The 16,137-nt window shown below is 41.3% G+C and overlaps 1 protein-coding gene across 1 annotated transcript; it reads left to right on the forward strand.

The window, feature by feature from the left end:
* Positions 1 to 13,472: 13,472 nt before the first annotated feature.
* Positions 13,473 to 14,591, forward strand: drd1a (dopamine receptor D1a; the record flags this gene model as incomplete). Its single annotated transcript, XM_080501896.1, has 1 exon — positions 13,473 to 14,591. One exon carries the CDS (start codon positions 13,473 to 13,475, stop codon positions 14,589 to 14,591), a length of 1,119 nt encoding a protein of 372 aa, XP_080358022.1.
* Between the last annotated feature and the right edge of the window lie 1,546 nt (positions 14,592 to 16,137).

Genomic DNA, 16,137 nt, shown 5'->3' on the forward strand with positions numbered 1-16,137 from the left:
CTATAGTGGGATGACAACATCTGATTCTGGTTTCATCTTTTATTTATTTATTTTTCTTGTTGCAGTGTTTCCAGACGCTGCCAACATTTCAGAGCCAGTGGAGTATCCAGATGATTTTGAGGAAGATGAGAAAATAGAGGAAGCTGAAGAAGAGGCAGAGCCGGGCGCCACCGCTGCTGCTACCCCGCGGCCACACGATGACGCTCTGGTGGAGGAGTTTCTCCTCTGTGATGCCGGAGGTTTGACCGTCACACTGAAAGCGTTGAAGGAAAACGGCTAAAAGCGTTTTCCGTGGACCTTGATGCGAATCAAAGGAACCCATTGAGGTTGCAATTATTATTATTATTTCTTTCTAAACTGTCTCATTTGTGAAGTGAGCGACTGAATGATTCTCAGAACAGTTGGGGAGAGTAAAGAGAATTAACAGTCCTGTTCAGGCTGGCACATTTATGTGATTTCTTTTCAATGACATGAATATTGTTCACGATGAGTGAAGAACAATGAGATTCAAGATATATGCAGCACAAAGCACTCTTTTTAAAATGTCTTTACAAAAAACAATCTTAATTTACCTTGTCTTCCAGGGGCCTGCATTATTTATACTTCAGAAATTCATTCTTGCACCTTAACCTTCAAAATAAAGTTGAACTAAATCAACACTACTATATAGAGTATATATTTGCTTTAGTTCACGTTGCATTTATTCAACTGGAGCTCTGCACTTCGGAACTGATTCTAAGTTGTTTTAACTCTGTCTGATTTCCTTCCAAATATCAACGTATTGGTAAATCAACGTTTCAGCTCTCCTGCCGTGCAACCAAGGAATCCAACGATTGCAATGGTCAAACTGACGTCAGTGACTCAAGGTTAATGAACTGTGAGACTCCGTGTTTGTATGACCGAGGGAAGGAAATGACAGAACTGCCGTCACCGTTGCCTGCCTGTTGGGTTTCAGCTGGCATTGACTCGCCAAATGAAGGCAAAGTCAAATTAATTCAAACACTAAACATAAATATGAGACATTTTGCTTTGAAAGTATTGCGAGTCCAACCGATAATAAAAAGTAGGGGGTGGGGGGACTTGCTTGTTTTGATGTTTCTTTTGCTGCCCTCTAGTGTCCAAAAGATGAAACTGATCAGGACTGACGAAAGTCTTCTTTAATACAGTTAAAGGTTTTGATAACAGCTTAATTGCCACGTTTGTTCTACTGAACATATACAATTCTCGATTTTATTGATTACTTCTTTGCCCGATGGTTTTCTTGAATTTCCATCTATTAATTGTAAAAACAAGTAGAATAGCAAAGAAGGATAGCACAACATTGACTGACAATATTTTCATGAATGAAATAAAGGACAGTGGACTTTAAGTGACTGGATGTGAGTGACCACCGTTTGTTTAATTAACCAAGATATCTCCTCCAGAGCTGTGACAAAGACATTGATGGACTCTGTATAGATAGATAGATAGATAGATAGATAGATAGATAGATAGATAGATAGATAGATAGATAGATAGATAGATAGGATAGAGATGGCTCCTCACCTCTATTGGTCATAAACAGCGGCTCCTCAGTGTAACTGAGTCTCCTGACCACCAGTCGCCAATAATGAGGGATCCCGACATCATGTGTTCTGTAATGGATTAATCTTCACCTCCTCGGTCCAACAACACAAAGTCTTCACACATTGGACTTTCTGTCAACTGATAAAAACAATGATGTCACTTTGTCTGTACATAAAATGTCTTAAATGGTATTAAAAGGATTGTCACCAATACATTACTTGTGAACTGGACTTTGCGTTGCTGAAAAACTTACATTCACTTCATAATCTGACCACATGTTCTCTATTTGTGTTGTCTGTTTTTTGTTGTTGTTGTTGTTGTTGTTTTTTCCTTCTATGCCATTTGATGCTAATAAAAAAAGAGGGTTTACACTTTGAGCCTGTACTGGACTCTATTGTGCTAATGAGTATTTAGGGTGTTTATGCCATTTAACACAAATGCACTATTGAAAATGACTACTACATACTATGTTGGGTTGTGTTGCTTCAATGGGATTTTGCTGTATTTATATGACAATGACATCAAAGTGATTGAGTCATTGATTCATTGAGCCGCAACAGTCTTGCACATATGGTCCATCACACAAAGGACCATTTTCAACATTTTGACTGCGACAAGGGTATTTTTTTAAGGTGGCGAGTTCAAGGTGAACTGTCGTCTCGGCGGAAATGTAAGATTCACTGTTTATCAGCACACGATCTCTGATGAGTTGCCAACATTATTCTTGTTTCTTGTCACAGCATTCTCAGGTTCGCCCACATCACATTTTCTAGAACGACATCACACATACGCTCGCATGCATGCGCGCGCACACACACACACATTGATGAACATTTCTATTTCCATGAGTCAGTATAGTAGGCGTGGAGGTTATGGTTTTGAGACGAGGAAGGTTTTCCCTGCAATCTCCACCACACACAGATGACAAGTTCTTGACCTGTGAATAGCTCGTGATGGGGATGTTACAGGTGTGAAAATAACCAGAGTGAAACCATGTTTACATCAAACACGCCTCAGCAGCATGACCCCAGTTTCATGGTTGAGGAGAGGAACTTTGTCCGTACTGCACATTTCATAAACAAAGCATTTTAATGTGCTTGACAGCGATTATTTCAATATAACAAGACAATAAAGCATATATGACAGAAAATGGAAGGAATGGACAAAGACTATGCATTTAATATGCGAAGAAATGTAAAACATTTGAAAATAAATGGTAAAATCTTCATTAAATATTATAGTTTAGGCTCTAGACAGCAGGGATAACCTGTAAGAAGCAATGAAAGTGCAGAAGAAGTCATTATTTACTAAACACAGGCTCTTATTTCTCTGCTGTCCATGCAAGCGCTACAGTTTTTGTATCGTGGTCATGTTAAACTGAACTCCTCATCTCCACCTTCATGTAATCGCCTGAAAATAAACTTTTATTGGCTACAGATCTTTTGAGGTTAAATAAAAATGCATTGAATCAGGCCAAAAGAGACTCCAACACAAATTATACGAAAACATCAAGGCAGGAAGTGACACAAAATGTGTGGTGTGAGATACAAATCACAAAACACCACAGACTGAGACACAGTGGAACCCAAAGTTAATTAAAGGTACAGTAGTCTGTGCTGCGTAGAGAAAGCTGGAGGGATTTCCACAGTCTTGGTGCCTGAGACCTTCAATCCCTACGAGCTTTAGATCAAATGTGTTGGACTAACACAGTGGTTCTCAATTATTTTCTGTCATGCCCCCCCTAGAGGACAACATTTTTTTCAGCCCCCCCCCCCGAATTGTACTACCATTGAGAACCTGATAATATTTATTTATTGATCTGTATAAACCACTGTATGAGTTGCTGGCACCAGCATTCTGCATACAATCGCCTGATTATCAAAATAAATTAATAAAATGAGCTGGAGGCCCTTTTTTTTATCGTGCAAGCATGAATAAAGACACTAATACTGAAAGTCACGCCTGCCTCACGCCCCCCCTGACACCCCACCACACCCCCCCAGGGGGGCTCGCCCCACCATTTGAGAAGCACTGGACTAACAGCAACTCATGACCGCAGTCGGCCCAGTCAAGAAGATGTTTCAGCAGGTCAGAGATGCACTGGGGATCTTGACCATGTGAACCCTCAACATTAAAACTGGAATTTTAACATTTTCAAGCAACCACAGACGTCAAGATGTTCTACTCAGTTTAACCTGCCTCAACCAAAGAGCACATGCACGTATTTCAGATCGGAACTGGTTGTGGAACCTGCATGTCAATGTCATTTTCCCTTTGTGCTGACAGAGTTCCACCTTCCATTGAAGAGAATGGACCAGATGTTCCCCGCAGTCTTTCCTTGCAGTAACACCTTCACACTCATTTGATTCCTCGTTGATCACACTGATCGTGTGAAGACAAAGGTGCTCCACCAACTTCCATGATGACATCTGCAAGTGCAATATGAGTGTGAGTCATGTAAAGTCTGAAACAGACCTTTCTGCACTCACTTATTTGATCAAACTGGTTTTAATTACCTCAGGGTAATGGGAGAAATAATCAGCCTTAATAGAATAGATGGTTTGCATATTGATACTGGGCTTTGTGTGACATTGTAATCGCCAATAAATAGTTTAAGTCAGCTGATCTAAGCTATGTTGACATATTAAATGAAACTCTATTAAAGACATATCCACCTATACAGTCTTTGCAATCTTTTGCAACTATTAAAACGGGACCTCCTGAAATAGCTGTTTATCTTTGGCTTCACTGGAAGAAGTGTTTGGAAATTCAAAACATTTGAAGATTGCTTATTAACAATAATAAAAATAAAATAGCACAGTCATGCTCCCATTCGCAGCCATGGAACAAAAAAATTGGTTTCATGCAGACTATATTTGTCAAAAACAAAGAATTGTTGTGATATAGAGTGAAACCCAACACAAATATAAATCTGTCTTTTCAACATCTTGACTCATTTCATGATTTGTTAGTTCCTTCAAGTGATGTTGTGTTGGCGGATTGCGGGTGGACCCAAACACAGACTCACAGAGTTCAATAAAAAAAAAATAAAAAAAATGTTTATTGTAATAATTGTCCAAGGGAAACAAAGCAGAGTCCGAAAAAACAAACAAACAAACAAAAACAAAAAGACAGACAGCACACGGATAAGACTGGGAAATGGGACAAAGATGAAACAAATTGACAAACTGAACTGACTGGAAAAAGTGAGCTAGACCGGGACAGAGGCGGAAGGAGACCTGACAACAACATGCTTGTATCAGCTTGAAGGAATACAGGTTATTACGTAATAAAATCATAGGTGTATATTTGTCTGAGTCCAGGTCAGCCTTTGGCGGACGTCAGAAATCTCTGACTGCTCCTCTTTCAGTTATATTTAGTCTTTTAACCTAGTTCTTACCAGCATTGCAATAAAATATAATTTCAGTGTCATCAGAGCTAGGTAGAGATCATAGATTGTGAAACTACCAAAAACACTGGATTAATTAGGAAGAGAGCAGAAAAGCATGACAAAAAGTAGCCGTTGTGCCAATCGTGGGGTTTTTTTTTATCAAGTAAAGTGTAAATTGAATCACTCTTTCACCACTCTTTTGAAAACTACCTGTATTTATCCACTTTCATATATTGAGGCTCAAATAGGAGATAGTGTGAAGTCTTTGTTCAAATGGTAGTGTCATTTTCAGCATTTTAGTCTCACAGTGAGAATATCCCCAGTTTGATTCTGGGCTTTGGAATCTTTCTCCATTTGTATACTTTCAAAGTGCATATGCGGCTCTTCAGCCGTTATTCTCTTTTCCTCACACAGTTCGATAACATGTAAACAGGTCACTTTATGTTGCTATTCCTGTATTGCCTCTGAGAGTGAATGTGAGTGTGTGACAGTCTATGTTTGCCTGTGATAGACTGGTGGCCTTTCCAGGGTTGATTATGTGAACTCCAGTATGAAAAACAATCGAACCAGAGTGACTTTGTCAAAAACCAGGGAATACATGCTTTACTTGATTCTAATTGCTGCTTGAGATTCTACGAACTCAAACACACACTATGGACAAGGTAAGGTGGGAGTTCAATCCACGCATGATAGGGATTAGAAGATGGCTACCTCCACCAATAATCCAGAGAGACGTTAAGTTTATTGTATGAAAAAATTAAAAATCATCCTTAAAGCTCCTGGAGGTGTGTGTGTGTGTGTGTGTGTGTGTGTGTGTGTGTGTGTGTGTGTGTGTGTGTGTGTGTGTGTGTGTGTGTGTGTGTGTGTGTGTGTGTTGTGTCTTTACAGGATATTGCATCATCACAACTTACTGAACAAGCAAGTGAGATCAGTTGGTCAATTTTCAGCCCCTATTTTTAGAATAAAGATTCGCCCACGGTTTAAATATTCACAATCAGCATTTGACAAATCCGGGAGTTTCCCTCAATACTGAACCACTTTGATCACACTGTGATGTAATGGGGCACTGAACTCATCCGAGGTCTGCAGATAAGGTACTACAATGCACTGAGTTTATCTCTGTCCTCCTAACATCATCAGTGATTTTTTTTTCTTTTCTTTTCTGTATGCTTCTTCTAAAAAAAACCTGTCAGATCTAATGTTAGTAACATGTTGACCACTGGAGAAACAAACAAAATCACCTTATCCTTAAATGGGAAACAAGTCAGGGTTTTTAGGGGCTAGAGCCCTGAAAGGACCCCACTCCACTAAAGGACAAGCACAAGACAGACAATCGTGTTATCTATAATGTTGTTGGACAGTAGATTTTCATATCATTAGTAGTACTCAGAGAAAATCTACGCGCACACACATGGGTAGAAGCATCCAAGCCAATGGAAATGCAAAAAAACCCTCAAAAAAACTTAGAAGGTTTTTACTTCAAGTTACTTTTAAATCATGCAACAACTCCAACTTGAAAGTCACATTCAGGGGAGTTTCCCCCAGAGGCATGACCATCTTAGTTTCTGTTGGAATAGCAAATTACCGTGGCCATTCTTTGCATGGCATATTTGACCTGACTGACATGATGGGAACGGGAAACTAAAACAGAAACTATGACACATCACCAAAAACTAAGTTTTCAGAAAATAGCTCAGATTAGAACTATCCTGTGTGACAAACTAAAAGAAGCAGCAGGGTTACTTTTCAAGAAAGTACTTCCCTTTACTCACAACATTCTATATCAGCTTCCTCTTGTGGATGATGTTTAACTGTTCTTCAAAGATGTTTGGACTGTTGGGCATTATATGTCCATTCAGTTTATAAATGAGCTTCTGTGCTACCACAATATAGACTACGCCATTTGTATTCACATAATTGTGAAATGGGTAAAGAAATGTGGAATTCAGCAGTCAATGAGAGCTTATTTGTTATTTCTTATGGTGATGTCAGCAGAGAAATAACTTGACCACAATTTCTCCTTGCAACAAAAAAACCCCAAAACAAAACACATCACAGAAATGTGAATTAATTGACATTTGTAGAAATCAGTAAAAAGCAGAAGAAAAAAAGCAGATAACAGGTTTCACAGAACTTCCATGGTGAAACTATCAGTTCAGGACCACGTGCAATAAAGAGTACTGAGCACCGTTAGACTGACACCAAAAATGTAGCCATGATGTGTGCAGACAATGATTCAAAGTAAAAAAAAAAAAAGAAAAAAAAAAGGTGTAAATACAGCCTTATCATCTCATCGAAGCCTTTCACCGAATGCTGTGAAACAAGATTCTTCACCTTCATTACAGCACTGTAGATGGTATCAAAGATAAACATTTTGAGGAGGCATTCGGTGCATTTGTAGCGCCCCCCCCCCCCCTCCACACACACACACACACACACACACACACACACACACACACACACACACACACACACACACACACACACACACACACACACACACACACACACACACACACACACACACTCCTTTTTGAAATGTAGGATACAAAGTTCAAATATGTGATGTTATCATTACACGATGCCCCTCCAAAAAAAAAAAGGTGACAATTTGCATTTCTATGACGTAACTGTACAACTTCCTTTTCATAGCTAACCTCAGAGTATAAAAAGACAGCAGACATTGATCACATCAGAGCTCACTCATAAGACAACAAAAAGCCGCTGCTGAGAAAGAGGAAGAGGACGCTGCGGTATGATGAAGTGCGTGTTTGCTCTTGTCCTGTTGCATCTCTGCCACAGTGCCACCTTGGGTCTCGACTTGTACAGTGAGATGATCGGCAATCTGAATGAGCTCACCAAGTTCCGCAGGGTCAACAAAGTCATTTTCACATCTGTGAGTATAACGGGCCTGAATGGTCGCACTTTGCTTGGCGCAAACACTTGCAGCCACCTGTTTGGATGTTCTCTAAAACACAAGTCAACTTCCACTGAGGATTGTCCAGTAGCTTGTCATTGACGCTGATTTCTTTCTTTCTTTCTCCCTCTAGCCAGAAAATGTGACCGCCCCAACAACCGAAATGACCGAGAATGCTGTAAGTATTACACCTTTACGCATTCCCTGGCAAAGGATGGGCATCTCTCATCATTGTGAGGGGCACAGAAAGGTTGTCCTTACCCAGCAAATTTAGTTTGAGGGCTTTTTAATCACAAAGATTGATTAAAATCAAGGCTTTGAATTTAATGGGAAAAACCGATCTGTATGTTTTTGCATTATGTTTATTTGTCATTATGAATGTCACCTTTGTGGTTCGAATGCTGTCTAAAGGAGCCTTTTCCTCCCATTGCCTGTATAACCTTTGATTTAATAGTGGTTGTAGTAATTCAGGATGAAGTGTGTAATTCACCTCACATGAGAGCTGAACGGATCCTGTCCTTTATCCGTCGCAGGCCTCCTGCATTGGTGTTTTCAGGAGGAACTTGAGGCATCTGCTCAACTCTGTGACTGTGCACAAAGACGTGGAGAACACTGTCAAGAAACTTCAAGGAAACCTGGGGGCTCTCGGACAACACGCCGAGGTAAGTTCATGTCAATGAACCTCTGCCAAGTGTATCAGACAAACAGTTACGAGAGGCCTCCGTCAGGACGGCTCGATTGCTCACACATATTCTCACACGCTCAATGTTTCTCTTCCAGAGTAACCCCAACTGCCCGATGAGAGACAAACAACGCAACCAAACAGTGTTTCAGAAGTACACGAAATTCCTCAAAAGACTAAACAGCAGAGGATGAAGAGCAAAGCCCGTCTGCTTTCTTCTTCAGCTCTCACTGAAGAACTGATGAGCAGTAATGTCAAGGCAAAGTTTTATCATTGATGAAATGAGTATGCATTTTTGAGCATACTCAGGTCAGAATGTATTTATTTAAATTATTTATTTATATTTAAGCATTTTATTTATTTTTTCTTATTGGTGGCTTTTTTAGTCCCAATTGATTACACGTAACATTCACAATGTGAAAAAAAACATAGGATTTGTATGTACTTTGCTGCTCTCCTCAAATAAATTGACTACTTTCATTATTTGATTTCTCTTATTATTTTGGAGGATTATTTTTTTTTAATGTGATTATCCAAAATGTGCAAAAAACAATTCAAATATATTCACGTTTGTTCTATTTGAGCAGAGAATGTGAATATTCTCGGAACTTTCATACATTTTTTTTTTCCCAAAAAATGTTTCAATCAACCTAAAATCTATTTGACAAATAAATCCTCTCAGCATTTTACCTGTTAGTGACAAGCTCCTTCATTGAAGTCAAGACTCAGAGGAGTTTCCATGTTTTCCCTATACATGCTTTTTTTTTTCTTTTATGTGTACCCTTGTTTCCTCTTACAGTTGGAAAAGTGTGCTTTTGAAGTTTACTGGCAACGCCAGGTTGCTTGAAGATCCACCAGGTTGCTTGAAGATGTGAATGTATGACCAATAAAGTGTAAAATTGATAGAAAGATGCACATTCTAAGAATAGTAATTACATTAACGGAGAAAATGCAGTTATTGTTTTCTTTGCTATTTATTTTGTTGTTGTTTTTTGTGTGTATTTTTTAATGTAATACCTTGGCTGGACTGGAGCCTGTTTTGGCCTGTGGTTACACCTCATGCAACCACTTTATTATGAATTAATGTGCAATGTTGCATGTTAAAGCTCGATCAAAGCCAGTGTTATATAAGATGAGGTTTTGACTTTCTACCCCCAGAGACGTACCTGAGATGATCTCTGATAGTTGTGCCGCACATGAATCATATTCAACAGCACAATAGTGCCAAAGCAGTACAGAGATTCAAGCAGGACACCTTTAACTTCAGTGTTGTTCATTAACAACAGACTCAGTCAAGAAGAACAACAGCCAGAAGAGATTCTGAAAACACACACACACACACACACACACACACACACACACACACACACACACACACACACACACACGCACACGCACAAGCACACACACACACACACACACACACACACACACACACACACACACACACACACACACACACACACACACACACACACACACACACACACACACACACAGGTGATCAGTCTTTTTTGTTTTTTTAAGCAATCTGGAGAGCAGTGGGAGTTGACATGTTTGCATTCCAGTGCACAAGGCACACAAATAGACCTGCATGGATTGTGAATATGCAGTGCTGTGTGCTCATACAAACATGCACAAGCCAACTAGGGTTAGTGGTTCTTCAAACAACCCGTTTTCCTGCCTGCAGCTGTCTTAGTCATTGCATTTGTGCATTTTGCGTGTGTCTTGGTACCTGTCACACCACATCAGACCAAGCACAATCAGGGGCTCTGCCACGGATTTTTACCGCCACACAAGAGATCTGATCAGAGACAGTGAAAACGAAAACTGCTGATTTATTTCGTGTTCTTTATCCGCTCACACATCTTTTCAGGCACAGCACAGTGTCTGAGGTGCACATCGCACGTGACTTGTTACCTGGAAAATACAATCTAAAAATTTCGACAATTGTCATTGGTGAGAAATCCTAACAACAGTGAGATGAGGAAGAGTAACATGCCACATGAAAGCCGTATAAGTCACAAGAGCAGCATCTGCCCCTTTGAAGACAAAAAACCCGCAGCAGCAGCAGAGGCAGGTGGATATTTCGGCCGATGATGCTTCTCGCCTCATCAAACTATCATCTGACCTTTCCACTCTTACAACCCTGAGTGGTGTTTGTTTCTTTAATGTCCTGACGGAGAGTCAGCACACACAGTCGAGTCTGAGTCACAGAAAGAAAAAAAAAAATCATTAGTGACCGAAGGGGTGAACTTATTGTCGCCTGCAGGAAATGATTAAAGAGTGAAGAACATATGGATTGACAGCTACAACACGCATCACTGTGAGACAGGGAGAAAAGGACACACATTTGTAGGACTTGGTGACAGTTTTCAATCTGGGGAATGTGATAAACAGAATAACTGAAATGCCAAAGAAATACAAATAAACAATGCAAATTGTAAGAAAAGCAGCATGCGGTAAATTAAGCTCACAGCGTCTCTGGACCTCAAATCTCATTTCATTCTGAACTAACAGAGATGTACATGTCAGCACTCACACAAAGACTACCTCTGGTTCAATTCCAGGCCTGGGAGCCTTTCTGTAAACTCAATACACATATCAGTTTGAACAGACCTGTTTATTAAGATTAAACGACCACAGTCAGCGCAAGATTTTTGTCTTTTTCTTTTTGGTATGTCTTTCCTTTGGGGCAATATAACAGCTTTTATTCTCGTCTCATTTGACACTGTCCCTGCTTCAATTTTAACCATGTGGGGATGCTGTATTGCCCGTTATCACTTTGGTTGCATACGTTTTCAATGGGTTTCTCCATACATCAGATAAATCAGTGTCTCTCATGAATGTGGATGTGTGTGATCGTCTGAATGTGTATAAGCCCCGTTCTGGACTGGTAACCTGTCCAGTGTGCACCTTGCCTCTCACTGTGTGGTGAACTGGGATGACTTCAGCAGCCTTCGGCGACAGGTTAGACAAGGTGGTAGCTATGCAGGATGATAAGCAAGAAACTTGCATTTGTGGAATGAGCGGCAGTTGATGGATGCACTCGTGAAAAATGCTGCTTTTTGATAGTAGTCCAGTGTGTAAATTGATGTATTTTCATCACAGGATTGATTGATTGATTGATTGATTTATTGATTTATTGATTTATTGATTGGTTGATTGATTGATTGATTGGTTAGTTGGTTGGTTGGTTGGTTGGTTGGTTGTGATAAAAGTGTGTGAAAGAATATAATAAGCATATCTTATGGCTGCTGAACCATTTTTTTAAACACGAGTTGTTTGGGAAGGAGAGAAAAAAATAGTAGAAGCTGTTTGTTTTCTTCCTGTCACAAACACTTACATCGCTGTGAGGTGACAGCTGGCATGTCACGATTGTTCTTGCATCCCATGATGCATGAGTGCTGCATGAGAGATACCAGCTTGAGCAGAGAAAACAACAACAGAGGGGGACCAAGTCTGACTGCACGGATTTGTCCAAGCAGTCTTTCAGTGGAGATAATAATAGCGATGGCCGCGGGTGGCATGAGTAAGTAAAGACAAGTTTCGGTTCTTTTTTTTTTTTGTATGCACGAACCTGTCTTTCAAATTAAAGCATCAGTCCCATTCGTGTGAGCGCCTCCTGCACATATGTAGTTATTCTCCTTTCCCACTGGGTGGCCTCAGCGGCCCACTGCACCTTAGTGTTTGATTTTATAACATGTAACTTTATTTCACCACAACTACATCAATAACCAGTCAAGTTAAGTCGGATGAGTGAAGTTTGACCGATAAAAAGATGTCGTCTTTAACTTTCGCTCAGTGCGTAAAAGGAGCGCACCTGCAGGCGTGAAACTCCTGGCTCAGTCAGTACAGACACGCACAAGGTCGCCATAGGGTTCACAGTCAGACGCATTCATTCCCGGCTTCACGCGCTTGAATGGGACAGCGTCAGAGCGCTGCTGTGGAGCTGCTGGTCTTTGGGGGTCTTGGCCGCAGACGCGCGCTGTGGCTGCAGGACGACGCAGCGGCGAGAGCGCGGATGGCTCTGGAGTGTCACCTGAACCGCGTGGAGACTTATTATTCATTCAGGGCATTGTGGTGTGCGCCAAGGACATAGCCATACCGTCTTGTGTGTTGTGCTCTTTGGATGGATTGCAGACCGCTTGCCCTTTTGGAAAGACTTTACGCAGTGAAGTTCGCATGGAAGCGATGGCTGATTTTAAGCGTTGGATGAAGCTCCAGATGGCCGCACGTCTGTGGGTAAGAAGTAAAAATGATGAGAAACGTGCAAATAGGAACACTGACTTCAGAGTGCGTGCGTGCGTGCAAAATGTCACTCCTGATCAGAGCTGTATAGGTTGAGAGTCACACACATTGATTACAATCTCCATGTTGAATTTGAGTCTTTGATTATTTTGAGCTCACCATATTAGATCTAATTGGTTTTATTTATCTTAATTTTTACATCAACAATACATTTACAGGAACGATTTATTTGAAAAAATGTTGCATGTTTGTGACATGAATGAAGAAATACACTATTCCATGTGTTTTACTAATTCGTCTGTGTAATCCACAGGGCTGCTGACGGGCTCAGTGAACAGACAGATGATTCTTGTGATGACAGTGGTTTGGGGCACTCACAAGAGAATCCCGCATTCCACTGAGGAATTAAGTTACCACTACCTCTTCATCTCGGCGGCTCAGATGATGTCAAATTCAATTTACAAAGCCAGTGGGCAGATGTCTGACCCACACCGCCTTCCCCTCAAACATCTCATCTTTCCTCATCTATCAGACGGTGCAACGATGGAGATTTTTCACAAGGGCAGAGACCGGGAGCATCCTCTCTTCTAATCCGGCAGATAAAATGTAACACCACTCCTCTGCGTGACATAAATGCGTGCTCCCGAATACACGCATGTCCAGGGATGGATCTCATGAACTTCACAACGGTCATCGACAGCGGGTTTCTGGATGATGTGCCGTCGAGTCGCGTCCTGACTGGCTGCTTCCTCTCCCTGCTCATCCTCACTACCTTGCTGGGGAATACACTAGTTTGTGCGGCTGTCACCAAGTTTCGACACCTGCGCTCTAAAGTCACAAACTTTTTTGTGATCTCGTTGGCCGTGTCTGACTTGTTGGTGGCCATACTGGTGATGCCCTGGAAGGCAGTGACAGAAATTGCAGGGTTTTGGCCGTTTGGTTCTTTCTGTGACACATGGGTGGCTTTTGATATTATGTGCTCCACTGCATCCATTTTGAACCTTTGTGTGATAAGCCTAGACCGCTACTGGGCCATCTCTAGTCCATTTCGCTACGAGAGGAAAATGACACCCAGAGTGGCTTACGTGATGATCAGTGTGGCCTGGACACTGTCTGTCCTTATTTCTTTCATCCCAGTGCAGCTCAACTGGCATAAGGCCCAAGCTAAACCTTACACGCCTCTCATTGGATCCCCTGTCTCTGTGGAATCAAATGCTACATCTCACCACGGCCCAGAGAACTGTGACTCCAGCCTGAATAGGACCTACGCCATTTCCACCTCTCTCATAAGCTTTTACATCCCTGTGGCCATCATGGTGGCGACTTACACTCAAATTTACCGCATCGCCCACAGACAAATCAGGAGGATTTCTGCCTTGGAGCGGGCGGCCGAAAGTGCCAAAAACAGACATGACAGCATGGGTGGAGGCTCGAGCATCGCTGAGTCTGAGAGTTCCTTCAAAATGACTTTCAAGCGCGAGACAAAGGTGCTGAAGACGCTATCGGTAATAATGGGGGTGTTTGTGTGCTGTTGGCTCCCATTTTTCATCCTCAACTGCATGGTGCCCTTCTGCGAGCAGTCAAGCGGTGGAGAAGCGTTCCCCTGCATCAGCCCCACTACGTTTGACGTGTTTGTGTGGTTCGGCTGGGCTAATTCCTCCCTCAACCCCATCATCTATGCCTTCAATGCCGATTTCCGCAAGGCCTTCTCAATTCTGCTGGGCTGCCACAGACTGCATCCAGGGGGCCACAACATGGAGACGGCCAGTCTAAACAAGAAATGACTCACAACTCTCTCGTAACACTGACTCATCCCTTAATCCCAAGAGTCCAAGAATTCTTGTTGCAGCGGGTCTCACCCACTGTGAATGAGGATGCTGCTCTCTGTGGTAACGCTTGGTATAGCCAAGAGGTGGAGTGAACCCCTCTCTGTACCTGTGCTTGCATTTGGTGAAATGCCTGCCTTCATATGGACTGTCACAGTCAGCTTCACTATATTTAAATGGGAAAAGCTCCCCTAAGAGTGGTGGGGATTTAGATTCAGATTAAGACTCTCTGTTGTTGTGCCAGGGATGTGGGATACTCATGGGATAGATAATCCCACCCTAATGCCGTCACACACTGTTATCTTCAATACAATCAAACACACTCAGACACACAAACGGTGTCAAAACATGCTCCTTCAAACTCAGCAGTGCCCAGCATGCACACTACAACAAATTACAAGACCGCGCGCAGAAATACTGTTACGTATTCCATTAAAATTTCAGGCTCTGAAAGGACTCCTGTGGTTAAGTGTCAAACCAAATCATGCAGAATTTGCAGTGGGTACAGACAAAATATATTCACCACTGACTTAATATCACAGCAAGAGAGAAACCGGATTTGATTCAGGACATACATGTTTAATAAAAATACTTGGGGAAGGCGAGCTTTAGAAAAATGTGATCTGTGATGTTTTGGAAATAGTAACACTGTGGCGACATGGAAAAGAACAAAGCTGAAAGTGTGTTGTTGATTCAGATGCAGAATTGTGATGTTTATGTCATCAAACTCATAACAACTTGAAACCAAATTTACTCATGAAACACCTCGAAAAAGGCATAGTCTGTCCAATCAAAGTATTGTTTTGGTTGAGTGTGTGATGTTACTGTTTGTGTTCTGTATGTTTCAAACACAGGAGCTGATTACTCAGCTTACTTGAAAATGATAAATACCGCAAATAGAGGTTTTGTTGGACTTGTTTTCAGAGCTCAAATGGAACTGTACATCATTCTGTTACATTTAAATTGATTTCAATTTAAAGTGAATTGCTCAAAGTTTGTCTGGGGTCTTGTTCATTCATGAGTTTTGGCCTTTGCTTTCACAGTTTATGACATTGCATACCACTATTGAATGAACAGGTAAATGATCAATAGAAATGGAACAACATACAGTGAATTGAACAGACACGTGTTTGACTACCTACTGATCCTTGATAGTATAAGAAACGGTATGGCACGCCTCATGCCAGTGAGGATGTCATTCAGAATTTAAATTTGTGCTTGTCACTTAATTGTAAAAGTTACGTCTGCTTTTCTTTTAATTGTCTCTCTAAACTGAGATGTGTGAGTAGTGTACATGTACATCCTTTGATTAGACTCAGCATGAGTATTTAACTTACTTCAGTTTGCTCGAAGTGAAATGTTATTTTGGTCAGTTTCAGTTCCATATCACGAGTAGCTCTCGAGGAGAATCATTTAAAACAGTAATGCAGAACTGCCGTTCTCGTAAGAAACAGGTTCGTGAAGATGAGAAGAAGAAGAAACATCAAAACAGCTGAGAAAACCT

This window comes from Blennius ocellaris, assembly GCF_963422515.1.
Source record: "Blennius ocellaris genome assembly, chromosome: 9".
NCBI lineage: Eukaryota > Metazoa > Chordata > Actinopteri > Blenniiformes > Blenniidae > Blennius > Blennius ocellaris.